At 52.8% G+C, this 27,045-nt stretch overlaps 3 protein-coding genes across 3 annotated transcripts in view; all 3 read left to right on the plus strand.

Moving 5' to 3' along the window:
• The window catches only part of UHMK1 (U2AF homology motif kinase 1), a 14,785-nt gene extending 471 nt beyond the window's left edge, over positions 1-14,314 (plus strand). The window contains exons 2-8 of the mRNA XM_057372730.1: positions 906-1,250; positions 3,936-4,127; positions 4,873-4,967; positions 5,907-5,983; positions 9,289-9,387; positions 10,249-10,337; positions 10,784-14,314. Coding sequence (XP_057228713.1) covers positions 906-1,250; positions 3,936-4,127; positions 4,873-4,967; positions 5,907-5,983; positions 9,289-9,387; positions 10,249-10,337; positions 10,784-10,930 — 1,044 coding nt within the window. The 3' untranslated portion in view covers positions 10,931-14,314. The remainder of the gene's footprint in view (positions 1-905; positions 1,251-3,935; positions 4,128-4,872; positions 4,968-5,906; positions 5,984-9,288; positions 9,388-10,248; positions 10,338-10,783) is intronic.
• A 1,726-nt stretch (positions 14,315-16,040) lies between these two features.
• UAP1 (UDP-N-acetylglucosamine pyrophosphorylase 1) lies at positions 16,041-22,468 on the plus strand. Its single transcript, XM_057372825.1, has 10 exons — positions 16,041-16,341; positions 16,424-16,628; positions 16,867-17,042; positions 17,308-17,480; positions 18,542-18,735; positions 19,070-19,213; positions 19,568-19,756; positions 20,158-20,205; positions 21,625-21,691; positions 21,906-22,468. Exons 1-10 carry the CDS (start codon positions 16,041-16,043, stop codon positions 21,996-21,998), a joined length of 1,590 nt encoding a protein of 529 aa, XP_057228808.1. The 3' UTR covers positions 21,999-22,468.
• Positions 22,469-24,276: 1,808 nt separating this feature from the next.
• Positions 24,277-27,045, plus strand: part of DDR2 (discoidin domain receptor tyrosine kinase 2) — a 12,867-nt gene continuing 10,098 nt past the window's right edge. Inside the window, exon 1 of the mRNA XM_057372826.1 lies at positions 24,277-24,518. The gene's annotated coding sequence lies outside the window, so the exon portion shown is untranslated. The remainder of the gene's footprint in view (positions 24,519-27,045) is intronic.

A 27,045-nucleotide genomic window follows, 5' to 3' on the forward strand; every position in this document is an offset into this window, starting at 1 on the left:
CCCGATCCCCAAACACCCTCCTCGCAGGCATCCCCTKGCCCTAGAGCTCCCCCCCCAGGCAGTCTGGCCCTGGCCAAACTGGTGTCTCCAAACCACTTCCCCAGCCAGGGAGGAGAGCCACCAGCTCCTTTGGGAATACAGGCAACCTGGCCCCCAAACACACCACCCCCAGGCCCATGTGTCCCTCAGATTGGCACCCCTGGGTGGGCAGGTTTGAGGGCTTCTAGCCTGGACACTGCCAAGCAGCTCCCCTGCACTGGGTGCTCTCTGGTACCCCCATGGCTRCCCCACCCCATCTCTGGGTGGGAGATCTGCAGGTGACATCCCCAGGGTGGGCAGGAGAGATGGGCTGAGCAGGTCACTCCTTTGGGCAGGGTGCCAGAGCCCCAGCAAGGTCTATGCTCCCTGTGGGACAGCAGTGGGACTGTGTTCTTGCTGGCCTGCCTGGTTCTGGGCTGGAACTTCTGGGCTGCCTTCATGGGTGGGAATGAGCTTGGGAAGGGAGGAAACCTGTGTGTTAGAGGTGGCTGCTGGAAGCGCCCAAGTTCACCCACTACTGATACTTTTTGTTGGAGTGAAATGCATTTTAATGCCGTGGTGTGCCTGGCCACCCAGACACTGCTCAGGTTCCCACTCTGCAAGGTTTGTCACAGGATGAGAGTGACATGTCTCTGAAGAGAGCCATTATGTCCAGTTTGCCTATTGGGAMTGTGCTTATCTGTGTCCCAGAGATTGTCCTTCTGAGCAGGAGCTTTAGCAGAGCCYGGTGGGTATTGTGAGAGTAGCCCGTCCTCTGAAGCCCGTAGAGGTGACATGGCTGGTTTTCCCTTGCTGCTTCCTCCCTGGGTCTCCTCTGGACATCACCCATTACCAAAGAGCTGAGCTGCCTCCTGCAGCCTTTGTAGAGGTGCTGGCCATGTGCTTGTCACCGATGCCTGTCCCTGTGTCTCGTTGCAGTGACCCTCTATGGCGTGTTCACCAACCACTACTCTGCCAACGGCCCGTCTCGCTGTCTGCTGCTGGAGCTGCTGGACATCAGCGTGTCCGAGCTGCTGCTGCACTCCAGCAACCAGGGCTGCTCCATGTGGATGATCCAGCACTGCGCCCGAGATGTTCTGGAAGCCCTGGCGTTCCTGCACCACAAAGGCTATGTGCACGCAGACCTCAAGCCACGAAACATCCTGTGGAGCGCAGAGGAGGAATGCTTTAAGCTCATTGACTTTGGACTTAGCTTCAAAGAGGGAAATCAGGTTTGGAATGTGCTACTCTTGAGGCGGATGGTTCTGTGTTGAGTTGCGTGGCTCTGTGATGTTTTCAAAGTGACCTGGTCAGAGTAGGAGCTGAGCTGGTGCTGAGGGTTTACTGGAAAAGGCTAAAATGTTGTCTGGGCCCAGAAACAGAAGCTTGTGTTCCCATTCTCCTAGTATGTCTCTGGTTTCTGTTGATGTCTTAGCCTTTGTGCTACAAATTCCARTGTGAATGATGCACTGAGAAAAGTGGTGTCTCAGCTTCCTGGGAAGTTTGCTAATTCTTATGTGGTCAGACGAGTGGGAGCACCCAGAAATGTAAAATTCCTTTTTTTCATGTGTGGTAGTAATCCAGGCTTTGCAATCAACCTTCCCAGTCAAGTGTGTTATCTCTGGCAGTGTCCTTGTGCTTGTCTTTACTTTCACCATATCTTAAGCAGTTTCCCTTTCTCAGGAAGTCTGGTTGTTTCTTTCCCACGTGTATCAAAAGCCCATGATCTTGTCCTGGGTGGGCAGTGTCTGTTCTTCACAGACACAGACAGTCTCTGCCTGTTCTGCTCTGCTTTTCCCATTTGCTGGGTCTGTCACTTTTGTTTCAGTGATACTGCATTGTCTGTCCCTGCCCATTTTATTCTTTTCCATGGCTTCTGATGGAATCAGAGACCCTCAGGAGGTTCTGCTGTTGGCTTGGTAGATCTTCCTTTCACCCCTCTCTCTCTCAGTAGCAGCCTGTGAGGAKTCTCAGTAAAGCTTTCCATCAGGTAACCTCGTATCACATTTGCCTTTAATCACTGGGTGATGGAAGCAAACTTAAATTTTTTTTCTGTGACTTGCCTACRTTGTCCTGGTTTGTCCCTGTTCCACGCACTTTACTCACTTAGCAGTTTTAAATTTATATACTTTTTTACTGGTTTACCTGGTATTGACAGCACAGCCTACTGATTGTGAATATCAGAGGGTTGTGTGGGTGACCTATCCCTGAATTCTTTGGTGCAGGAGTTGTTTTTAATGTTTGGACTTCTTAACTCCCCCATGTTGTCTTCAGTTCTCCCACATTCTTGGCTGAGTTTGAGGTGGTAATCTGTCGCTGTCTATCAGCAAAATACACAACTCCTGGTGTCCTGTGTCTAATGCAGATATTTTTATTTAATTCAGGTCTGTGTTTTGCTCTGTGCTGTGTGAGTTGCCTCATAATAGTTGATTGGGTGTTTTATTTGCTTCCATGGTTCCTTCCAGTCTGCTTTATTTGGGCTGAGTTTCCTTTGTCCTTTCTCAGAAATGTACTGGCTGTGTGGGTGAACCTTCTGACCTTGCTTTGAATGTGCACCAGGTACCAGCGTCCCGTCCCCACCCCTGCCTTGGGGCAGCAGCCTATGAGCATAATTTCCTTATCTGAGTCAAATCCATGCTACTTTTATTTATGACAGCCCTGCCAAGMTTATCCTTACATAATTTTTCCTGCTATTGCTGCTTTAACTGGGAATGGTTGTACACAGAGCAAGGTCTCAACCACTTACAGCTCTCAAAAGCTTTGGGTGGTAGGAGTGAAATTCCATCTTGCTCTTTTTGCTAGTGCTGTTGACCACAGTGTTTTCTCTATCTCTAAATATTGTTTGGGGAGGTGCCARGTTGTTGCTTTTGCCATGCTGGAGGTTCTGCTCCCTGCTGATAGGAGAAGGGACACCCATGAGCAGTTTGTATATGATGGTTAAGTTAGTAAACTGCTTTTGAGCTCTGCTGCCGGAAGATGTCTTCTGTAAAATTTCTTTTCAGTCAGAGAACCACATTATCTTGGTGTGAATATATTCTCATGGTAAGAATTTATAATCCTGTGTCTTATCCAGGAGGAAGTAGACTTCTGTCATTCCTTAAGTTGCATCAGTGTGTCTAAAACGAGCCCCCATGTATTAAAAAGACACAGCATGCAGTTTGTTTTTGGACACTTAGAAGACTTAGCTGGACAAAGCCACAGCTCACTGACCAGKTATTGCCTGGGAGCTGGGGGCTGGACTGGAGCCTTCAGGGCAGTTCCTGCAGCCAGCACTTGTGTGATTCTGTGATTCCCTATTTTCTTTGGAGCAGGCAGCTATGGCAGCTGGGCAGGTATTGATTGCTGCAGCACTTGAGGCTTCAGGGGGAGAGGKAAGAGGTGTATGGGAAGTCCCTTGGATGATTTTCTTATCTGAGCATTTTAGCTGCCTGCTTCATTCTTTTAACATTTTGTTCCAGAGAACATCAGCACTTGAATAATGGCAGCAGCTCCTGATCCTCAGTGCTCACGCAGGGCTGTTAGCACTCTCACGCAGCAGATGTGGGAGCACATTGCGGGTGTTCAACCCTTATCCCAGAATTTCCAGCATCTTCTCCATGTAGGAGAGGTTAAAGGGCCAGTCCACAGTGACATCCAGCCTCTTTCTCCAAGCAGTGCAGTTTTTCAGAGGTCAGATGTTAGTGCTGTTTTGCTGGGAGATGTTTTCTTTTCCAGACAGTCCTGTTTTTCCCTCAGCACAGCAGCACAGGGAGTTGGGCTGCCTGCCTCACACAACTGGCTGTACAATGATTTCTGTCAGTTTAGCAGCAGTATTTTGGGGACCTGTTTGGAAGGATATCTGTGAACTGATTTAAGGATAGAGTAGAAAAGCTGAGTCTGGGAAAATTAACTTTTTCTGTGTGTTTGATCTCCCGTAGGATGTGAAATATATTCAAACAGACGGGTATCGGGCTCCAGAGGCAGAACTGCAGAACTGCCTGGCACAGGCAGGGCTCCAGAGTGAGACAGAGTGTACCTCTGCTGTGGATCTGTGGAGTCTGGGAATCGTTTTACTGGAAATGTTCTCAGGAATGAAACTGAAACATACAGTCCAATCTCAGGAATGGAAGGTGAGACAGTTCTTGCTTGCTCCAAACGAATCCGCCTGCTTCTTGTTCGTAATCTGGATTTGTGAGGTAGCACCTGGCAACTAGGTAGTGTTTCCAGGATGTTTATCTAATCCTATTGCCTTGAGAATTAAGATTCCAGAGCCTCCAAGACCTACCTGCCCTGTGGGACTGGCATGTCTGAATGCTACCTGTGTTCAGGTTACTGAAATAGGAGTGTTCCAGGAGTCTCTCTTTGGAGTATATGTCCTGTGACAATTTGGTAGGCAAATTGTTCTGCCTGTAGTGTGGCACAGGAGGAACAGCAAAATCAGTGGCTGATGGCTGTCGRCTCGTTCAGCAGCACAATGACAGGAATTATTTGCTAGGTTTAGTTTAATGTTAGCTCTAATTTAGGGATCTTGTAAGGCTAGATCCTGAGAAAACAAGAGGAAAGCTCTGTGTTGTGAGCCTGCTGCCTGATGCTGTTGTGTGTTTTGTATGAAATACCTTTTTGTGTTTCTCTTTCGAGAAAGAGTATCYTTTCAGTATCATAACCTCCACAGTAACAGCAGATTTTCCTGCATGAGAAATATTTCGTTTGATATGAGCCTGCCAATTTAGCATGTGAGGCTTGGGCACTGGGGAGCTCTCACAAAACCCCACAGTACCACAGTCCTGTGCATCCAGTCCAGAAAATGGTGCGATATTGAAAGCTTTGCACAATCTTTTTTTTACCAGCCTAGTCACTGTTTCTTTTTCTTTCCAGACAAACAGTTCTGCCATCATTGATCGCATATTTGCCAGTGAGGGGGTGGTTAATTCAGCCATTCCAGCTTATCACCTCAGAGACCTTATCAAAAGGTACCGTAGCATATTTGATAACTGTTGCTTAAAGATGTACTCTGTGAAGTCAAGCCTTGCTCTTAACAACTTAGAGCCCACACCAAATGCTTCTTTTTTTTTTTTTTTTTTGTTCTTGAATTTCCCACTGGGCTGGTAACAAGTGCAAGCATTAGCAGAGATGTTTGAGTTCCTCTGATTTTGGTGTAATTTGGAGTAAGCATGTAGAGTATCATTCATGATGTTGATCATTTGCTGTTACATTGCTTTGTRCTTGCAGCCAAGAGATTGTATTGGAAGAAAACTGGACAATTGCTGCTTTTGAGGAGTGTTATCATAAAAATGAGGGAGGGGGGCAGAAAGTGCTGCTCTGCACTGCTGTCAGGATTCAAAGGCACTTTTTCAACTCTCCTGAGTCRTCTGCCAAGGGGATTGTTTTCACTGTCCTGTGACTGTGCTTTGAGGCTACAGAGGGAATGAGGCCACAACTTGGCAGAAACAGTATCAGGAGCCTCTGATAAAGCCAAGTTAGGGATWTTCTCAGGCGAGCTCTGGGTTTTTAGCTGCTTTGAATCCCATTTGTGGAAAGATGTGGCTGCACCTTGGAGTGTGATCACTCTCAKGAGACTGCATGTATGCCTGAGATGTGGGATGAATGGCCTGAGGAKGTGGAGCAGGAACATGCTGTGTTCCTTGTACACTTCTAAGTGGGCAGTTTCCATTATTTGTTGCTGAGAGACATCAAGAAAGAAAGCCTGCTCTACCATCTACCCAAAATGCTTTCAGGTTATCCTTCTGGTGTGCTTCAGCTGAGAAATGGAAGATGTGCTTCCTGCTCTTCTCCTTGTGCCATAACCACCCCAAAGACAGGGTGTTCCTCTGTTGTAGCTTCCAGCCTGGGTGGAATTTGTCAGTGCAGGAATGTCACATGCATGAACATAAAGGTGTCTTCTCTTGCAGCATGCTTCATTGTGACCAAGGAAAACGAGCCTCTGCTGAGAAGGCTTTATGCAGCCCGTTCTTCAGCATTCCCTTTGGTAAGCTGTGCCTGTGGCCCCTTCTCAGGACTCTCAGCATGTGCTGGAAGCAGCACAGAGGGCAATTAACTGTTGTTTCTGGGTCTGGCTTCATTGCTGCTTCTCTGTGGCACTTGCCAGCTCTCCATGGTACCACAGCAGGGAACTCAGTCATGCCTGTGCTCTCAATGCTGCCCTGCCCCTCCAGCCCCATGGCCTGTCACTTTTCCCTAGCTGGACTCTGGTTGAATTCAACCCSCAAGGGTGTACTGGCAGCAGCATTCATCTGAGGAGACAGAAATAACCAGAATATTCACCTAACATCTTACAGTTGAGGTACTTTTGGAGAGTGCAGCGCTATTTGTGGTAGGTGGGTAGGTTTTCTTATGCCTAGTGTTGCCCAGTTCAGAAATCACCAGGAATGTGAATGCCTTGGGCAGTGGCTGGTGGTGGCATCTGCTGCTGCCTCTGCACAGGTCAGATAGTCCCAGTGTGTTCTTGTGGTGTGAGCTAATTTCTGCAGTGACTGGCCTGCCTCTTCTGGTGCCTGTGTGGCAGGTCATGGACAGATGTCACTGTTACTTTCATCTGGTGCTTTCGCTTTGATTTCAGTAAATAATGGTGTTTGTCAAGACCTCCCCATGAGGGTTGCATGGAGTGAGCAGAAGGTGAAATTGTGTCCTTGTTTATGCTTGTGTCCTTCCCTGTTTTCTGTTCCAAAAGAGACACAGTAGCGTTCTCCAGAGCTTGTCTGCTTTCRAGAACACCAGAGAAGAACTCTGCATCCAGGTTTTCTGCAGCATAAATGAATGCTTCGAGCTGAGCTAGCATTTCCCCTTGAATCTTAGCCCTGCTTTTCTTAAGCTCCTTGGTGTATCTTGCAGAGACAGTTATTAAGTATTGCTTCTTATAGATACTGATGTTTCTGTATGTTAGGCAAAGGTAACAAACTCATTCCTGTTTCAAACTTGTGTCCCAGTGGCTGGAGCTGTTGTAATCAAAGCTGCCTCCCATGGCTGAACCTTGCAGSCAGTATTTCTTTGGAGCAGAGGGAGTTGTATATTGGCACTGCTTTCTGGGTTGGTTTTAAACACACAGACCTCTAACTGTACCGAGGAAGGTGTTTCTGTGGTTAGTGCTTGGAGCTTATATAACAGCTTCCATTTTTCTTCGTTCTCTTTGCTGCTTCTTTTCTTTGCCAGACTTGCACATACGCTTGTTTGCACAAAGAAGCATTTAGTGTTGCTTTCCCAGCAAGTCAGAAAATGATCTGTCATTGCCTTTCGCTTGGAAACAGCTTTTCTGTTTGGAGCAAAGACAGCTGAGAATGGCTTTCCTTGTCATTTCCAGCCAGGTCTTGACTTTCCAGTTCATCAAGTCCTTTCCTGTATTGTCAGTGTGGTTGGTGTCACCTGGCATTTGAAGAGGAGCAGAGGGGCTGGGCAGAAAGTACCTCCTAGGGCAGAAGGGCATTGCAAGAAATGTATTTGTCACTTGGATGCAAGAAGACAAGGTGTCTCTGAGTTCTAGGGGTTGTTTTGTCTGCCTCTCTGAAAAAAGACATGTGAAATGAAGGACAGGTTCACTTTAGTGTCCGCCTTTTCTCCCAGGTAATAAGACAAGAAGAAACAGCCTCAGGCTGCACCTGAGGAGGTTTAGGTTGTATATTAGGAAAATTTCTTCAGTGAAAGAGTTGTCAAACATGGGAACGGGCTGCCCAGGGAAGTGGTGGTGTCACTATTCCCATTAAAAGATGTGTAGATGTGGCACCTGTTTAGTGGTGGGCTTGGCCTTGCCAGGTAGGAGTTGATGATTTAAAAGGTCTTTTCCAACCTAAGCAATTCTRTCATTCTGTGAATGAAAGGGGCAGCATATAAGACCATGGCGACACTTAAACGTTCTTTCAGTCTTCAGTTCATCTGATGCATCTTGGTTGCAAATAGTCCTGTGGAGGAATAGTCCTAGAGGTTTACTTGGAGCTGGAAARTGCCTGGTTATCTGAAGGCAGCACCTTTCTTCAAAGCACTGCCCCTGAGAGCTCTCTGGGCTTCATCTGTACTGATAARGCTTTTCATACTCTGAGCTTTTCATAAGGACTCTCCCATGACAGGCAGGAGGAGATTTACAGCGTCTGTGCTTGCCTTGCATCTCTTCTTGCACTGTGAGATCAACATCWTCTGACTGTGCCTGTCAGCTCCCTCGCAGGCATTGTGTGCTTAGCTTGGAAAAGGATTTCCTAGGAAGTAATATCTCACTTTGCACACAGAAGGCTCAGACTGGAGAAATGAAGCYATTTCCCTTTTCTCTCCCCTCTCACTATGGAGTGGCAGAGCTGTGAGGTACTGCTATTGTGTTCAGCTGCTGTAGCTGCCAAAACAAATAAACACATTAACACTCTCCAAGTACTGCAGATTGGGTGCCCAGATCTTAAATTTGTTCATGGCTTGCCACTCCTGTACATGAACATGAAGTGAAGCTTTTTTCCTGGAGAAGTGACACTATCCCTACAGCTTTGGTTTTCTAGAGGACTGGATAGCCTCATATGACACTCATAATTTGCCATTAGCCTTTGCTCCTTGACTGTTTCCTTCTCCCACAGCAGCTACCCTGCTCTGGGCCATTCTGGAGCTGCTTGTTTTCTAGAGCCAAGTGTCTCATGTCCAGTGCCCAGAAGGTTTTATTTCTGCTCCTGTGAAGTTCTTGCAGTCATGCCTGGTTCTACAGTACTGCATAGTTTAAGTAACTTTAATGGTCTTCAAAACAGTGGATTGTGGTTGGATTTTGAGGGAAAGATGGTTTGTGTGGAGTTCAGGGAAGAACTAAAAGCTATTCTGAGGAGATCTGAGGCCTGTGCCTTAGTATAGGTTAAGAATTGGAATTAYAGAAGCTGGCCAGCTTGTTTTCAGCTTGCCTGGGAACAGTGACAGGAGAGGCAGGTTGCAGAGTATTTATTTCATCTTCTCACWTCTCCATATATATATATGGGGTAGTTTGTTCAACTAGCATAGTTCTTGGGGTCCCATCAGTTTCTGAGRCTGGGCTGAGTAGACACAACTCCAGCCTTAATTTTAAAAGCAATTTCAGACGCTGGCCTCAGAATAATTGCAGGGTGCACTGAACCCTTTGGAAGAGTCTCTCAGTGCACAGGTAAAGTCAAGTTGGAAATGGAGAATTCAGACTGTAAATGCAGTTAATAGTGGAGAGAARCAAAACTACTGCAAAGAGCAGTAAGTGCTTCTGCATTGTAATGAATATTGAGTCAACTTCCTGTTTGCTTGCTCCTTTGATACTGACTTTATTTTTTTAATTCTGTGGGTGTCAAACAGCTCCCCATATTGAAGATTTGGTGATGCTTCCCACACCTGTGCTGAGGCTGCTAAATGTTCTAAGTGATGCTTCTCTGCAGTGTGAAGAAGAATATGAAGGTTGGTGCAATTCCCATATAGCAGTGTTGTCTTGCTGGCTCTGTTTTGTTTGGCTCTGGGGATGTGAGAGCRGGCAGGTGAACAATTAATAGGCACAAGAGCAGCAAAGAGCTGCTCTGCTGAGATTTGGTAGCAAGGGGTCAACTGCACCAAAAAAAACAGACTGAGATTGAAAGCAAAGATTGTAGAGACTTGTTGAAGAATCCCAAGTTACAAAAATAAAAAACACTTATTATTTTGTGGTTAGATGCCCAAAAAATAATGTGTTGTGGCTCTGAGCTTCTGCTGGACATCTACAGGACTCTGAAGCCCAATAGCACAGATCCTTAAAAATTTGCTGATGAACTTATTCAAGATCTCACCAGACAACTAAAGTATCTCACTGGAGTTCTTAAAGTGTGATAGATGGCAGGTACATTGGTGGAATTTGCATTTCTGCTTGCTGTCAAATCCACATGAGTGGCACACAAGCAAGGGAGCTCTGGGGACATGAGTTTAAAGGCCAAGTTCTGCTCACACAAAGAAGGTTTTGTGGCATCTACTTTAGTTCCCCTCCTCCAAGTGGGCACTTGTAAATCCCTCATGTTTTAGCTACTGCAAGTACCTYTGTGTGCAAGGAAAAGCACTGTGCTGTTGGACATTCACTGCCTGCAGGTCTGAGTTCCTCAGGCTCAGTGCAGACACTTCCATCTCATTCTGTGACCCGTAATCRGTTTCTGCTGTGTCACCTTGTTATTTTAAGTTAAAAGGAAAGGAATATTTGTTGTCTGGGTGTTCTTGATGTATTAATTTCACCTTTAATACTTTCTTGGCTCACCCTAGTTTGCAAAATGAAAGACTACCAACTCTTTCCTTTCTCAGATATCCTGGAAGACATAAGRGAGGAGTGTCAGAAATATGGACCGGTGGTTTCCTTGCTTATTCCAAAGGAGAATCCYGGTAAAGGCCAAGTAAGTGACTGGAGGGAAGAAGCTGTTCCATGTGCTGCAGGACTGCTGCTCAGTGCCTGGAAATCTCCTGGCTGATGGCAGTGCTAAAAATAGATGGCTATTTTGAAGGACAGCACAGGTTCCTTCCTGGTTATGTAAGGTTACCTAACCTGGGAGGTGCCCAGATAGATTTAGCATGGATGGAAGGAATGAAARGGAGAAGCCACTGTGTGTGAGAGGAATTGTTGAGGATATAGAATATCAGCATACTTTCTACCACATTACCAAATGGAGGAGCAGGAGTTGAATCTCTAAAATTGGGATTTCAACATTTAGCTCCAGAGSTCTCTGCTCAGCCAAGGATGGAGGGGAAAAATTTGTTTAGGAGCGGCTTCCCCGATTGCAGGGGTGGGAGGAGGCAAGTGGCATGGTGCATTGAAGTCCTATTTCTCTTCTCTCTCTTTCAGGTCTTTGTTGAATATGCAAATGCTGGTGATTCCAAAGCTGCCCAAAAAATGCTGACTGGAAAGATTTTTGATGGCAAGTTTGTTGTGGCTACGTTTTACCCACTGAGTGCCTATAAGAGAGGATATCTGTACCAAAACTTGCTGTAGGCAGTAGCAACAATCAGGAGAGTTGTCTTGCTCCTCTTCCTCACATGTTTTACAATTGAATGTGCAAAAGAGCTTCCTAGCCCTGCTTTCGAGTCATCTGTGAAGGAGACGTGCAAAGGACTTGAATGGGCTTTGAAACTTTAGTGCTGCTTTGTGATGTGCCGAGGAGGCCGGGATGGCTTTCAGCGTGTGCTTGTGTGTGTGTTGTGCTTGCTCATTTACAGGGGGTGTGGCTCTGCCCCCGGCGGCGCTCGGGTGGCAGGAGYGGTGACAGTGGGAGCCCAGGAGGCCGAGCAGATCTTGGCAAGGGCCTTTCAGTGATTTGAAGCGAGACCAAAGTCTTGGTCTTAGCGCTGGGCTTGGCTCCAGGGAGAGGATTTCTTTGTTAAACTTTCCTATAAYGCAAGTACTCTTCTCCAGTGTGGGCGAGGAGGAAGGGGAGGAGGAAGGCTTGCCTGCTTTTTGTTGATACCTATAATAAAGCAGCAGAAACACCATCCTCTCTAAACCAGACCAGGAAGACTTTTGAGTCTCCTTACGCAGAACAGAGGGTGGAAGAGTGAAATTGGATCTGCTGAGCCTGTGGGGTTACTGTCGCCGTGACCTGAGCAGAGCCATGCGTCTCATGCTGGGCTGGGGCAGTGAGGTGTGGTGATGCTGCCTGTGGGGAGCTGAGCTTGCTTGTGTGCCTGGGGCGGGCCGGGACTGATGGTGGAGAYGTGGCCAGAGCAGTGCCAGCCTCAGTCCCAACACAACCTGTAAGCACTTTGTAGCCTGAGTAGATGTGAAAACCCTTCATGTGGATTCATCTTTCTAGCACATACCCGTGCTGGCACTGATGCTCCCTAGCTCTGATGCCAAATCATCTGTGATATGTAAGCATCTTTCGGTGATATATTTGGAATGGAGTGCTACAGCACACAGTATTCTTTGTGTCACAGCAGGACTCCTGCCCTGGGAGTCTTGTAAGAACAAATATTTGTCTGTTGTAGGTCCCAAGCTTGGCTTTTCTGTGTTGTGCGTTTTGGTTTTGCATTAACCCATTAATACTTGTAGATTAGAAGCACTGACACTTTTGGTCCTTCRTAGGTTACAAAAAGGGCCTGAGGCAATCTGAGATCCTGTATGGAAAGGGCTTAATCAGTCATCAGACTTGACTGGCCAGGAGAAGGTCTTTCACAGTGTCAGGGACGACAGCCACATGCCCTTGGGGAAGACACTGTGGTGAGCAGCCTCACTTTCCCCCCAGAGCACGTTCTGGTCCTATGGCTGCAGCTGCTGGCGTGGGTAGGCAGAGGCTGTTTTGCAGGGATTTCCAAACCTGTTCACCCAGCAGAGCCTCTCCCTGCAGGGTGGGCTGTCTGCTTCTGATGGGCACAGTCAAACAGCCCTGTTTAGAGRGTCACCAGTGTATTCTGGCTTGTGGTCTTGCTACCAGTTTTAGTGAGGAGGAGCGTCCTCGTGAATCCTTCTCTCCAGCTGAAATACTTGGAGACAGCTGCCTGAACCATCCCTGACCTTCCCTGGAATTATACCTGAATTACCTTGCAGTGTACTGTTTGCATCTTGCTGATGCTGGACTTGCTGGAATCCTGCACTTAAAAATTCCTCTTGACTTTTTGCCCTGTGTGTGGTGTGTCAGGAGATCCAATGTCTGTAGCATTTTATGAGTCTGAATTCCTCTCTGTGCTGGTGTATAGTCCTGTCTACTGTGGCCCTTCCCAAACTCCCCCAGAAAGGACCAATCTCTGAATTCTTCTGTTGCCTTTGGGATGTTGGGCTTGCCAGGGAAAAAAAAAATCCCGCAATGAGTTTTAAGGTGTGATTTGCTGATCAGATTTTTCTGGGAATGATGCTACTTTGGTGTACATAGCTGTTAAGCAGCCTTTGCATAGATGGGGTATGTGATTCATTGCTTTTAATTTAACTGTCCTTGCAGCAAAGCACCTTTTAGTGTCTGGGAGGAATAGAATGATTAACTGGGTGAGGGTATTTCCTGTGTGAAGAGCAGTGTTTGAAGTATGGTTGGGTCTTGGCTGACCTCCTCAGCTCTGTGTTACTGCTGTCCCTGTGGGTTGAGCCAGGGGTCAAAGCACTTTGGTCCAGACATGCACATGTTGAATGCCACCGTGTCAGCAGCATTGAGCTGGCAGGAGCAGACCCCAGAGCTCCTGTTCTGCTGAGTGCCAGCCCAGGTGGGGCCACAGGAAACTCCCCTGGGTGCAGGGTGTGACATCTGTCACCTACAGCAGTACTGGGACAGGGAGATGCTGGGGTGCAGGTACAGAACTTGAAACACATTTCTCACGTGCATTCGTCTAGGATTCTGAGCTGCTCTGTTGTCATCTTTCAAGCTTTCATCTCTCTTTTTCAGTCAGAAATATGCTTTCGATTTTCAACTAAAGATAGAGAAGTGCCAGGACTGATCTTTAGAGAGGAGCTACAGCCTGTTCCTGCAGCACAGCAGCTCTTTCACCAGAGTTTGGCTGGGGTTTTGTTCAGCTTCTTTAACAGGAGCTAAATAAATCCTCAAGATGCAAACTCATGCTACCAGATATTTTTCTCCAAATGTTCATTGACCAGGCTTGAGCAYTGAGCTGAGCAAAATTCCCAAAGCTGCTTTTCTTTATATTCCTCCTAGCAAGAGTTGAAGATGTTGATCTCTGTCCTGTCACTGGATCCACCCTTCTRCAGGCTTCGGGGTGCAGGGAGGTTTAAAAGCATTTTATTGTTATTCCTCACCCTCTGCCTTCAAAGACTTTTTCTATCAAGACAAAACTCATTCTAGTGTCTCAGTGACTTGTTGGTGTCTCAGCATAAGTTTTAGCCCTGCTAAAACCTAAGAGTTCCTGAACTCTAGATTGTATCTGAAGTGTGCATGATAATTCAATTCAAGGCATCTGTCGTGGTGTGTCTGGGATGGGCCTGGCTTTCCTTATCTCCGCATTACTGCCTGCTTGAGGTGCAGAAGTGTTGAGGCTTTCCTCTCGGATGCTCGCTGGGTTTCCTGGTCTGTGCTGCTCCCTCCCAAAAACCCTCAGTGTGGCACTGACCTACGTATTCCTATCCTAGTCACAGGGTGTCTGGTGTTTAAATCACTGGCCAAAGCACAAGTCAGCTCCAATCTTAGCTGTGTTCCTAATTTTATTCTCACTGGTCTTCAGCCTCGTAACAACATAGCCTGAGCACCGTGTTGCACCCGGGTTCTTTCCAGAGGGTTCAGTACACTTCCTCCTGCTGTGCCGGATCCTGTAACCACGTGCCTCCCTTYGGGTTAGATGTCAACCGTTGTATCCCGTCATGCACCGTTGCTGAGCAGATGTGTGCTTGATACAGGTGATTAATAAACAATGCTTCAGTACGAAATGGTTGTGCAGTGTGCCGTTCTTGTGTGACACTGAAATGTCATGGAGAGAGTTCTCAGTCAGCAAGAGACAGGGCCACGGGCTGGGGGGCAGGGCTGTGACCCAGCCATGGCAGCGTTGGTATTTGTGCTTGGCACCCGTGACTGTCAGAACTCCTTTGCCCCTGTTCTAATTCCCAATAGGCGTCCCTCCGGAGGAGAAGGCGGTTCAGCCCCTCGACTGATCCCAGCAGATATGATGGAGTCTTTCCTCACTTTCCCCCTGTTCTTGACTTACTTTTGTACTATTTCTTTGTTTTTAGGTGGAGCTTGAGTGACTCTAATCATACATACCTTTGTTACTGATGCATGTAAAATTCTCTGCTTCACTTTCAAAGGTGCAGTCACAAATAGAGTCACAGAGTGCCTGCCCAGTGAGGGGTGATTGTGCCTTGGAGGCAGGTAACTGTGGGAGGGAGTTAAWATTACTATTTGGCTTTAATGAAGAAAGTTCCTCTAAGGAGTGGGATTTCACCACAGYTGTTGGCTCAGCAGCGGGACATCTGCTATCTTCCCTGGTTGACGGGGGTATGCAGCTTATCAGCTACAGAGTACCATCGAGTTCTCCCTCCCTGAAAGGGTTTCCACCGAGCCTCGCCACCGTGTCTCCACTCTGCTTCCTCATTTCCTTCCTTGGCAGGTGTGTGTGTATGGGGAATCATCGTGGAATAGGTTTCAAGTCATGCCAGCTGCATTCCACCCAGGGAGCAGAGCAGTAACTGTGATTTACCCTGTAATTTCTGTACTGTTAAAACTCCTGTTAAGATATTAATAAAACGAATTATATCCCCAGYTACCTGTCCCCAGGGTCCCCAGGCATTCTCCCCCAGCCCCACAGCCGCTGTAGCTGCAAACCCGGGCGGGAGCGCCGGGATGACCTCTGCCTGGCCACAGCCCCCATGTCCCCTCCCGCTCACTCGGGGCTCGGCTTCCTGCTTACTCACACCCCACAGGGGCGCGTTCCCCACCGCCGCTGGCGCAAGGCTTTCCGAAGTGATGCTATCCACAGGCAAAGCGCCTGCTGACGCAGGAAGCTCCCCGGGAGATGCTGCGAGTTGCACAATGTGCCGCGGCCGGGAAGGGACGCGGGGGCCGAGGCGGCGGCGGGTGAGCAGTGCTTGGGCTGCAGCCCGCTCTGACGCTACCCGGGGCAGCCGTCACGGCACCGAGCCCCGCAGAGCTCGAGAGGCGTTTGGGAACACGGCGTGGCTCTCGGGAGTGTCCTGTGCGGAGCCAGGAGTTGGACCCGATGATCCTGCGGGTCCCTCCCAATATGCTGTCATTCTGGGACACCGCGCGACCCCTGATGACGGCACGGSGGGTGTCTCATCGCTGCTGACGCCGCAAGGCTCCCGGGCCCGGCTGGGCTGTTCCGTGCGGGACTCCTCCTCCGCAGGGMCCTCGCCTGCGCTTTTTGGGGTGRATTTGGGGTGGATTTGGGGTTTTTYCCCTCCCCKCCCCTCAGCCCTCCGGGGCCGCGCGCTGACGTGGCGCGCGTTGCCATGGCAGCCCCCGGCGCGCGCCCCCGCCGGCGCCGCAGCGGCCGCTCCGATTGGCGGCGGCTCCGCTAGAGGGGCGGGCCGTTCCGCCCCCGCCCCCGGCTCCCATTGGGCGGGCGGCGCGCACCACGTGGCGCGGGGCGCGGCCATTGGCGGGCGGGGGGCTATAAAGGGACGGGGGGGCGGCGGCCCTGCCACGGCGGGCGGGATGGAGGCGGTGGCGGCTGAGGGGGACGCGGCGACGGCCGAGCTGCGGGAGCGGCTGGCGGCGGGCGAGCAGGACCATGTGCTGCGCTTCTGGCCCGAGCTGGACGGCGCGGCCCGCCGGGCGCTGGCGGCCGAGCTGCGCCACATGGACGTGGCCGAGATCAACCGCTTCTTCCGCCGTGCCCGCGGGGACGGCGGCGGGGCGGCGGCGGCGCTGGACGCGCGCATGGAGCCGGTGCCGCGGGACGTGCTGGGCAGCGCCTCCCGCGACCGCGGGCTGGTGCCGCGCTGGGAGAGCCGCGGTAGGTGCGGGGGGCGGCGGGGCTCGGCGCGGAGCCGGCGCGGAGCCGGTGCGGCGGGCCCCACGCGTGTGTGCTCTCCCAGGGCTGGCGGAGATCGCGGCGAGCCGAGTGGCCGTGCTGCTGCTGGCCGGCGGGCAGGGCACCCGCCTCGGCGTCCCCTACCCCAAGGGCATGTGCGACGTGGGGCTGCCCTCCCGCAAGACCCTCTTCCACCTGCAGGCCCAGCGCCTGCGGCGGCTGCAGCAGCTGGCGGAGGAGCAGCACGGCACTCCCTGCCACATCCCCTGGTGAGTCCCGGCCTCGGGGGGACAGTGCCCGCGGGGGTGGCCTAGGGGGACACGGCTCGTGGGGTGGTGTCGGCAGGGTCCGGCTGGTGTTGATGGTCAAGGCCCGGTAGGTTGGCATAGCCTGGTGGGTGTCAGCAGCCCGAAATCCTCTGGGCTGGGTCCTCCCTGCATTTGGGATGAGGGATGTGAGCGCCTGCCTCTCCTTCTTGCTCATTGTGTGTCTCCTGCTCTGTAACAGGTACATCATGACAAGTGGCCGCACTATGGAGTCCACCAAGGAGTTCTTCCGGAAACATCGCTATTTTGGCTTGAAGAAGGAGAATGTCATCTTCTTCCAGCAGGGCATGCTGCCTGCCCTGGGATTCGATGGGAAAATCCTGCTGGAGGAGAAGGGCAAGATTGCTATGGCACCAGGTTGGTGGCCAGGAGCTGACAGGGGTGAGACAGGATGCTGAGGACCAGCTTTTGGGGCTGCAGCCTGTGCAAGGCAGTCGTCAATGTGAGCTGGCCCATGTCTGACTCAGGCTGGGAGATGTCTGTCATGGTGGGGGAGGACCAGGGTGGGGTATGGCRGGGCTGGTGACCCTCCACATGAGCCCTTGGGGAAGGAGGATGAGTGTGGGTGGCTGACAGGACAGCTGGGCATTGCTGCAGCCCCAATGGTTTGTTCCCTCTGCAGATGGCAATGGGGGCCTGTAYCGGGCCCTGGGCTCCCACGGCATCATGGATGACATGGAGCGGAGAGGGGTGCAGAGTGTCCACGTCTACTGCGTGGACAACATCCTGGTGAAGGTGGCTGACCCCAGGTTCATCGGGTTCTGCCTGGAGAAGGGAGCAGACTGCGGSGCCAAGGTATGGTTTTGGGAGTGGGCAGGCACTGCTTCTGCACAGCCAGCCGGGGTCTGTCCTGTTCCTTGCTTGGCTTTTCTGACTTTTCACCCTTCATTTGCCGGCTTGCCACAGCCAGGAGAGCTGGCTGAGTACCTGGAGCTCACTGGTGGAGTAACACACGGTGCCAGAGTCCTGCCTGCCCCTGGGGCTGTCCTGCCTGCCCCTGGCATCACTGAGCCCTGCATGGCACTGCTCTTGTGCCTTGCACAGGAATGTGGCACTGACAGGCCCAGCCTCAGAGGTCTTTGGGGCAAAGAGGCTSCTCAGGAGCCCAGCGGCTGCCTGGCTCACACCCGGATGCTGGCAGCTCTTTCCGGGTGGCTGTGGGCAGCAGAGGCAGACAGGATCCTTGCCATAGGCTGCCAGCTGTCCCCAGGGCATGACATCCTGGGCACAGGACCAGCCCCATGTCTTGTGGATAGGACACTGCACCCTCAAAGCTTTACTTAAAGACTGGCTTGACAGGCAGAGGTTTTGTTTGCCTTGGGCTTGGCTCTGGCAAACAGGTGAAAGGACTTACTGGTCTTGTAGCTTTCAGAGTGCAAACTGAGAAAGGGAATGCAATTTCTCCTCCTGGCCTGCATGAGAGAAAGAGGAAATAAAACTTAGCATGCAGGAAGGAGAAAGCCCTGTGCCCCTACATGCCACCCCTCTGTGGTGACAGTGATGGGTAGGGATTTGCTGGGGTATCCCATGCCCAGATGGAGGGGGAGGAAGGTCARGGGGATGGCTCTGCTGAGCCAGCAACCCTCTGGCTGTGCACAGCAAGCTGGCTAAAAATATCCGTGCCTGCTGCACGTTGGCTTTGTGCCAGATCCTGCCTGCACCCTCTGGGTGTGTCTGACACCTTGTCACCCAGCCGTGCCATCCCAGCCTCCTCCAGTCCCCATTGCCAGAAGCACCTGGGAGGGGAGGGCTCCAGCATCCCCTGGAATGACCTTGTCAGGGCTGAGAGATCCGAGGGAGCGCGTTTGAAGTGCGGGGCTTTGGGGTGTTTCCCTGACGGTGCTTTGCTCGGGCAGGTGGTGGAGAAGACCAACCCCACGGAGCCGGTGGGCGTGGTGTGCCGGGTGGATGGCGTGTACCAGGTGGTGGAGTACAGCGAGATCTCCCTGGCCACCGCCCAGAAACGCGGCCCCGACGGGCGCCTGCTCTTCAACGCCGGCAACATCGCCAATCACTACTTCACCACSGCCTTCCTCAAAGATGTGGTCAAGTAAGGGGCTGCTGGGGTGCCACAACAGGAATGTTGGTGCTGGGCAGAGCTGGCTGTGCCTTGCTTTCTGCTGGGTGAGCTCCAGGTGTGCTGGGATGACCRCCACCCCTCTGCACAGTCCCTTCCTTAGGATAGCATTTCTCCTGGCCAGATCTGGTGGCTGCTTCCAGGGTGTGGGCATGTGGGGCTGTCTCTCCTGGCTGCTGTGGGGATGAGCAGCCAGTGTCTTGGGGCAGCTGGGGTCAGAGCAGAGTGGCTGTCCTGCTGCAGCAGTGTCTGAGCTGGGGACGTGGCTTGCTCAGGCRAGTGACATCTCTTTCTTGGCCCCTTGCAGCACTTACGAACCACAGCTGCAGCACCACGTGGCTGAGAAGAAGATCCCACACGTGGACATCACCACAGGGCAGCTGATCCAGCCTGAGAAACCCAACGGGATTAAGATGGAAAAGTTCGTCTTTGACATCTTCCAGTTTTCCAAGTATGTCCTTTACTCTCCGTGGGGAACAGGCTGCTGGCTCTCCCTGGGGCAGCTCTGAGAGCCTGTGGGGYTGTGCCAGGGTGTGCCCAGGATGGGATGCCAGCTGCTGTGCTGTCCAGCAGCAGTGGACAGTTGTGCTCAGAGATGAGCAGGGATGTGAGCAGCTGGAGGGATGGGTGCTGCATGTCTCTGGCTGAGCCTGGCTCCWGGGCCAGAGGAGCATCTGCTGACMCTAGGGCCCAGGCGCTCCCCTCCYCCTGTGAAAACAGCCCTGGCAGAGGAGAAGCCAAAACGATGAAGCAATCACRGTATCCAAACGTGACCCTCCCATGCTCTGCTTTCCCCCCTCCACAGGAAATTCGTGGTGTACGAGGTGCTGCGTGAGGACGAGTTCTCTCCCCTGAAGAATGCAGACAGCCAGAATGGCAAGGACAACCCCACCACAGCCCGCCATGCCTTGATGTCCCTGCACCACTGCTGGGTTCTCAATGCAGGGGGCCACTTTGTGGATGAAAATGGCACACGCATCCCTGCCATCCCGCGGTGAGTTGCTGCTCCTGTCACTCCTTTATCCTTTTTGGGCTGGGTATCAGGCACGAGGCCATCCCAGCACCGGTAACAGTGTCACTGAAGTGACTAGCTAGGGTCCCCTCTCCTGGGTGGCAGATTGTGTGGTGGCAACAGTGGAGTGGTGCTCGCTCAGTCAGCAGCAGCTTTCCTCCCCAATTCAGCACCTGAGAACTGAGTCCTGCCAGCCTCCACTGCACAGCCCAGGCTGCCCCTGCAGGGAGGAGGTGGCACCAGCAGATCCATGCAGCAGCCAGGCTGCATCGAGCATCCCTCAACCACAAGATCTCCCTCTGCCCTCTTTGGAGATCGGCAATCCCCAGACTCGTTTTGCTCTGTTTTTCCCCCCTCACTAACCCTTGTTTATTCCCGTGTAGCGTCACAAACGGAAGGTCAGCTGCCAGCCCAGCAGATGTCAATGACAAGTAACTATCCATGTCCCGAGTGCATGGTGGCGGGGCTGTGCTTAGGGACTAACGGGCTGCAGGCGGAGCAGCGTGCCAGGCTAACGGGGCCGGGGGCTCGGGGCCGCATGCTGGCCATGGCATGTCACCCCATGGTGGGTGCCGCTTCTGGTGGCGGGYGCAGGCAGATCTGCTCCCTGCTGGGCTCCTTTCTGCAGGGAGAGCTGCTGGGGATGACTGGATGGATGGGGCTGATGCCACCGGTACAGATGCAGGGTGGCTGCACGCAGCCCCCAAAGGTCACCCCACAGGGGGATGCTGTTGGGAAGCCCTGGCACCTCCTTTGATGACACTCCCTGGTTTGTCACAGCAAAGCTGGGACTGATCCTGGAGCTGGAGATGGCTCCCATCTCCCTGTGTCTGCCAGGCAGACTGAAACGGGATTAAAAACACGAAGCAAACGTCAGGCAGGCTTTGATGTAGCATGTGTGAATGTGAGCGCAGCAGCCAGCTGGGCTTTGTGTGACTCCAGCTCTGGAGTTTGGAAGATCCAGACCATGACAGCAGGGAAAGCCCCTGGCTCAGTGCTGGAAGGTTTACGGGAATACACAGGGAAGCTTTAACTCTTCCGTCAGCAGCAGTGTGTTCTGTGGAAACAGGGGTGCTGGGACTTGGAGCTGGTGAGTGTAAATGATTCACAGACCAAGCAATCTTGTTCCCTTCCCCCTCTTCAGATGCTGTATTGTCAGGTACTTTCTGCTGGAATACAGCTGTTTTATCTCTGTTTTAATTCCAGCTGTTTTCAGGCTTATCACACTAGTTAGAGTGGAGGAGAAAGGATGCACCTTGTCCTGCCTTTACCCTTCCTTACCAGTTAATGTTTTTTTTTAAACAACTATCTTGAATCTAACTCCAAGGCAAACACAGGTGTGGGTTAGAACGGGTGAGTTTTATTTACTCACACCTGGGACAGGAGGGGTCTGAGTGAGTGCGTGGCAGCAGGAACCAGCTTCAGCCTGGGTGCAGCGAGTGTTGTCACAGCATCCTGCCTGGCTGCTGGATGGGAAGGTGCTGTGTGAGTGCATCTCACATCACCCCCTGGCTGCAGGAGGAGGAGGAAGGGGTGATGAGTCTCCATGCAGCATCAGAAACAGCAGGGCTGGGGGCAGAGGCGCTGCTGTAGGTACTTACACACGTGGAAAGGCATCATGGAAGCCCCATCTAAAGCTCTTTTCCCTTTCAGTCGTTGCTGGTATCTAAACTCTAGCTCGCAGCTCTGTGGAGAGCACGCAAGGCTTGACTAACCCAGGGCAGCTCTGCGCTGGCAGGGTCTGCCCCAGGCAGCCCCCCATCCTTCGCCCGGCCTTGGAGATCCTGGGCCCCATCCGTGTCCCCTGTGGGGTGTACACAACTCTCCTGACTGTTCCTTTTTCTCTGCAGCTTGAAGGATGCAAACGACCTGCCCATCCAGTGTGAGATTTCTCCCCTGGTCTCCTATGGAGGAGAAGTGAGTAGTGGCTCTGCAGAGCTCAGGGGGGGCCTTGCAGAGGGAGTGGGTTTTTAGGGGATAAGCCACAAAATCGTGACTCTAATACACTGGGGAGCTTTTTGGGGTGGTGCCCCCCAAGCTGCCAGCACAGGAGGGAAGCAGAGCCACCTGTGAGYAGCTCAGCAGAGCAGATGATTTGTGATGTGCTCCTAAGCCCCTCTCATTCCTGTAGGGTCTGGAAAAATACGTGAAGGACCGAGAGTTCCGCACACCTCTGATCATCGACGAGGAYGGGATCCACGAGCTGGTGAAGAATGGGCTGTAGGGGCAGCGTGGTGCCCGGGCAGGGCAGCCCATCCCACAGGAACTCGGACACATGAAGGTTTAGAGCTGGGACTAAGGACTGGTCCTGCTCGCTCCAACCCTGTGCAGAGGAGGATTTAACCCACTCGGTTCTCGGCACGCTGTACGCTTCTATTTATATTTTAATTTAAAAACCAAACACTTTATGGATTCCCCCGCCACGAAGCACGGCTGTGGTGCTGCTCTTTGCACTCCAGGCTGTGGGCATTTATTTTTAAACATGTATATAGTAATAGTCATTGTACATGCAGAGAGAGGATTTTTATGGTACGGGACTGGGTTTAATCTTGAATTTTTATTTTTCTTAAATCTACACGACTATTTTTTTTTAATAGGGTCCTTGTCATTGCCCATGTCCTCCCTTTTGGTCATCCTTTGTATATTGCACAACTGGAAGCACCCAATTAAACTCTGAGTCCCTCCTGTTTGTCATGTGGTGGTGTTTGAGTGACAGTGGCTTTCCACCAAGAGGCTCATGGAGCAGAGASCCGACTGTATCGTGCTAAGTGCTGTGCCTGGTGCAGCAAAGGTGGCTGCAGACAGGTCCCCTAGCCTGCAGTRCTTATTTGGGGTGTTCCTGGAGGAAGCAGAGTTGCACTTTCCTCGGATTTCTGCAAACAGTGGCAAGCCTTGAGCAGGTAGGAGCAGGCAGTTGTGTTGAGTGCTCAGGGTGAAACCAGCCTGGCACCGCGCCCTCCAGCCCTCTGCTTTTCCTGGAGGGGCTCTTGGGCTCCTGCCAGAGCCACTGCCAGGGTGTGTGGTGTCCTGGTTGCCTCAGGCACAGCAGCTGCCTCRCCTCTTACTTGGGAAGAATATATTTTTTGGGAAGAAGAGTAGAGTTTGGCCAGCTGCTCTCCTGATCCTGATGTGGTCACAGCCTCCCACTGCCCCGTTTCTGCCTGGGGAGGGATTTTCCTTTGCAGGATTGGGAATGGGATCCAAACCACTCCCTCTGGGGGAAGTCCCCACGTCCCCTGAGGGCAAAGGTGGCTGCTGGGTTCCCCAGGCACTGTGCCTGGGCCRCCAGGGCTGTGCAGGGGTCCTGGCTGGCACTGTGCCTGCTGCTGGCTCACCGCAGCCTGGCCGGGCTGTGTGTGTGGCCGAGGCTTTGGGGTTTTGGCTCTGCAGACCACCACCTTTGCATCAGGYCCTGGGACAGAGGGGCAGGGTGCTGCTGGCTGCTGCCAGGTTCTTGKAGCACAAAGAACAGGTACAGTTCCAGGTACAGGAGGGGAGCAGCTGGCTGGCTGGTGTTTGTGTTGCTGCGCACGTAAGGCAGCCTGTGCTCCCTGCCAGCTGATCTGGGGCAGCACACGGGCACGGCTCTGCCCTGCTCCCTGCCAGCCCGGGGACAGCTGTGCCCTGCCTCTGTCACCCTGGGCACCCCTGGCTCAGCTGGCGCTGCAGGCCCTCTGGTGGCAGTGGCGAGGGTCACCAATGCCTGCTGTGGGCAGGGGGCGGCTTCCCCTGCCTGTGATTCGGTTGGTTTGGAGATTCCAGGCTGGGAGAATGGCAGAGAGGTTGGTTTAGGAGCAAGGCTACAGCCCTGGGGCTTTGGGGTGCCTGGTGGGACAGGAAAGCCTTTTAGGGAGTTGCTGGCCTGCTGCCAGGGGTGCTGCTTCCCTCGCATAATGTGAGAGTAGAATAAAATACAGCCAAAACAGTCCAAAAAAAAATAAAAAAAGCTTTTAAAAAAATTCCTTAATTGTGGTTTTTGCTATTGCACAAGAATTATCGTGAGCCCATTATTGTTATTATTTTCTCCCTGCCGCGTTGCGTAGCCGCGGTGCCAAGCTGGTGCCTGGAAATGATGTGGAGCCACCAGCCCCGCGTGGAGCCCGCTGGAGCAYCGATTCCCTGCCCTGTGCCAGGCAGGTTGGCTCTCTGGCCGCTGTCCTGGCCACGTGTGCCCGTGCAGGAGTCCCAAACGCTCCCCACAGGGGCCCGGACAGGGGTAGCCCATGTGGGATTCTGTGCCAGCTTTGGGGTTYTGTGGAGCATCCCCATCGCCTGCATTTTGGGGGTGTTCTACCCGGCCCCACAGTGCAGGAGGAGGGTCCTGGCCACACGTGCCGTGCCACAGCTACGGGGCAAGCACTRGAAAGCCAAACGTTGCCTATTGCTTTAAGTCCTCCTGCCGGCCACGGGGACTTTTTTTTTTTTTTTCTCTTGCGCTATGAATGGGTTTTGCTGTAAATTACAGCTTTGCGCACATTCCCTCGGGCCGAGGAAAATAACCTCCGCCGAAAAGCCAGCCCGGATCGCTGACTGGCTCCCCTTCTCCGCTCCCTAATTGAAACCAAATGTGCAAGATGTAGGATTGTGGGACTTCTGGCGGGCTCCCAGGAATCCGCAGAATTCGAGCGAGCTCCCAGAGGCATCTTGCATCAGCCCGGGGAAGTTCGCTCCTCGCCTGGCTCYCCCGGCCCGGGCGAGGGGCGAGGAGCCCGCCCGCCCTGCGCCGCAGCCCCGCTCCCCTCCGGTGAGTCGCTCTGGGCTGCGTGGGGACGCGTTCAACCCCCGAGTTTGGGATTTTGGGGGAATGCGGATCAAGCCGTGCTCCGTGGCGGAGCCCAGCCGGCGGGGCTGGGGTGTGGGTCTGGCTGGGAAGGGTTTGGGGCAGCAGCAGGGCTGTGCCTCACTCGGGCAGGTGACAATTGGCCCCTTTTTTGCCAGTTGACCCCCAGTGCCAGTGTTCCCCCTGTGTCTCATGCCGGGTCAGCGGTCCCTGGTGTCCCCCTCAGCTCCCGCCTGTGTGTGTGTTGGCAGAGCCGGTGGCCGCGCTGGTCAGCCAGAGAGGCCCTGCTGTCCCCAGGGTCCCCCAGCCAGGCTCCGGGGCAGCTGGGGAGGGGAACACAAGGCCACTGCTCCGATGCTCGTGAGCATCGTGCCCCATGCTGGTGCCAGGAGCCCGCTTGTGGCTCCCCAGCCCCGTGTCCCGTCGGACCGATGCCGTGGCACGGAGCACGGAGCACGGCTGGGATTTCTCGGAGCACGGCTGGGATTCTCGGAGCACGGCTGAGAGTTCTCGGCTCTTGGGGGGCTCTTGCCGGCTGCAGCACCCACAGGGTGATGTCCCCAGCCCCCTGGCCGTGCTCCTGGCAGGTCTCCGGGGCAGCTGGAGCCACCGGGACGCGCTGGCTGCTCCTCGCTCCCCGGACGGCTGCGACGTCCCGGGCTGAGGCAGCGAGCCCGTGGCTGGGGAGGCGCTTGCTSCTGCAGAAAATGGGGCTGCATCCAGCCCAGAGAAGGTCTAAAATGGCATTTTTGGACGGGAGGAGGACTACGGGTCCCGGCATGCTGCACTGTGCTCCCGCCAAGGCTGTGCCGGCGGCGCGGCATGCTGGGGGCTGTAGTGCCAGCCGGGGCGGGGATCCTGAACCCCCTTATCCACACAGCCTTGGCACAGGCTCATGGGGAGCCTCTCGATGTTCCCTGAGCCTGGCCTTGGCGTGTCCCACCCGCCTGCCATCCCGGCAGCAGGGGAGCCCCAGTCCCGTGTGGGGACAGGGGCTCTGCAGCAGAATTCCTGGGTGATTTGTGTCCAGGAGCTGGTGGGCACAGGAGGCTGCTGCCATCCAGCCCCCTCCCCATGGATGGTGCTCCTCCAGTGCTGGCAAAGACAGCACTGCCCACTTGGGAAGCGAGCTGGGGACCTCAACCAGCTGGGGACCTCTCCTGGCAGAGGCTGAGGGCAAGAGGGACCACGGCTCAGGAAGGGTTTGTYTCTTAATAAACGTGGATTTAGCTTTTCCCCCAGTTTTTTCCCTTGKTTTTTTTCAGTAGAATAAGGAAGGAGGGAAACAAAAAAGCAAAACAAAAAAAGAGCAGCGGCCAAGGGAAACTCAAAGCCCCGGCGATGCCAGGGAGGAGCTCCAAAAGCTCTCTGCACTAAAACTTTCCAGTGATTGAAAATTTTCAGCAAACATTTTCAGTCAAAACGTTGCAAAGCCATCCCTTTAGCAGGGCTGGTGGAACAAAAAAGTGATTTCCAGCTGGGCTGCCAATATTGCCCGGGTGTTTGACCGTGTGTCCCTTAGCCCCCAGCCTCAGGGCTGGAGTCACTGTCCCCATGCTGTCCCCCAACGCCGCTCCCCTGAGGAACTCTGAGCGCTTCCCAATGGCTGCATGAGGATGATTTCCCTACATTAGAATAAATGTAAATGCATTCCCTGCAGGAGACTACAGCATCTGGTATCCTGATGCTTCAGGAGTTTACTCAGCCTGAAAGGATAGTGGGGAAAAATATCTCTGGATATTTTTTGGAATGCAGAAGGAAATGAAGATTTTTAATGTTGGGGGAACTGGCCAGCATCAAACGCAGGAGGCTCCTGTGTGTGTGATGCAGTTGGAATTCCCAGTTGCAGCTGAGTTACTTGCAACTCCCTACAGTTTCCCAGCTGGGAATAAAGGAAAAAAAGCAACCACATATGTGCTTTAAAAAAAAAAAAAAAATAGAAAAAAGTGGGGGAAATCATCATAAATGCAGATGTTTACTTGTGCCTCCCGCACAGCCCCCCAGGAATCCAGYAGGGTGCTGTGGGGTGCAGAGAGCCTACAGCAGAGTGCAGGTGGCMGCTCCTGGGGTTTTACTCTCCCCTCAGGTACTGGTGTGGCCACAGCAAGACCCAGTCTCACTCCTGCCATGCCAAACCCCAATTTTGGCAGCGTCCAGGGCCACATCCAGCACCTCCCATCTGGGCTTTGTGGGATGCTGGGCACATGTCATGTGGCAGCTGGTTTGGGTGGGTTTGGCCTTTCTCTTGGTGGTGGGGACAAGGCCGTGGGGCGCTGCAGGGACACAGCCTGCAGGGTTAGTGTTCACCCTGCAGGTTCAAGGGTGTGCCAGCCTAGCACAGACATCCCTGGTGCAGCGGGCTTGGCTAGGATTTACCCCAGCAGCCAGGCCCCACTTGGCCAGGAGCTGCAGTCCCTTCAACCCCAGGCAGGGTATTCTCTCAAAGTTAAAACTACATTTAGGTGCAGTTTAATCGAGTTTAAATTCGATT

This window comes from Malurus melanocephalus, unplaced genomic scaffold (genome assembly GCF_030028575.1).
Source record: "Malurus melanocephalus ecotype Western Australia unplaced genomic scaffold, MMel_1.1 scaffold_178, whole genome shotgun sequence".
Taxonomy (NCBI): domain Eukaryota; kingdom Metazoa; phylum Chordata; class Aves; order Passeriformes; family Maluridae; genus Malurus; species Malurus melanocephalus.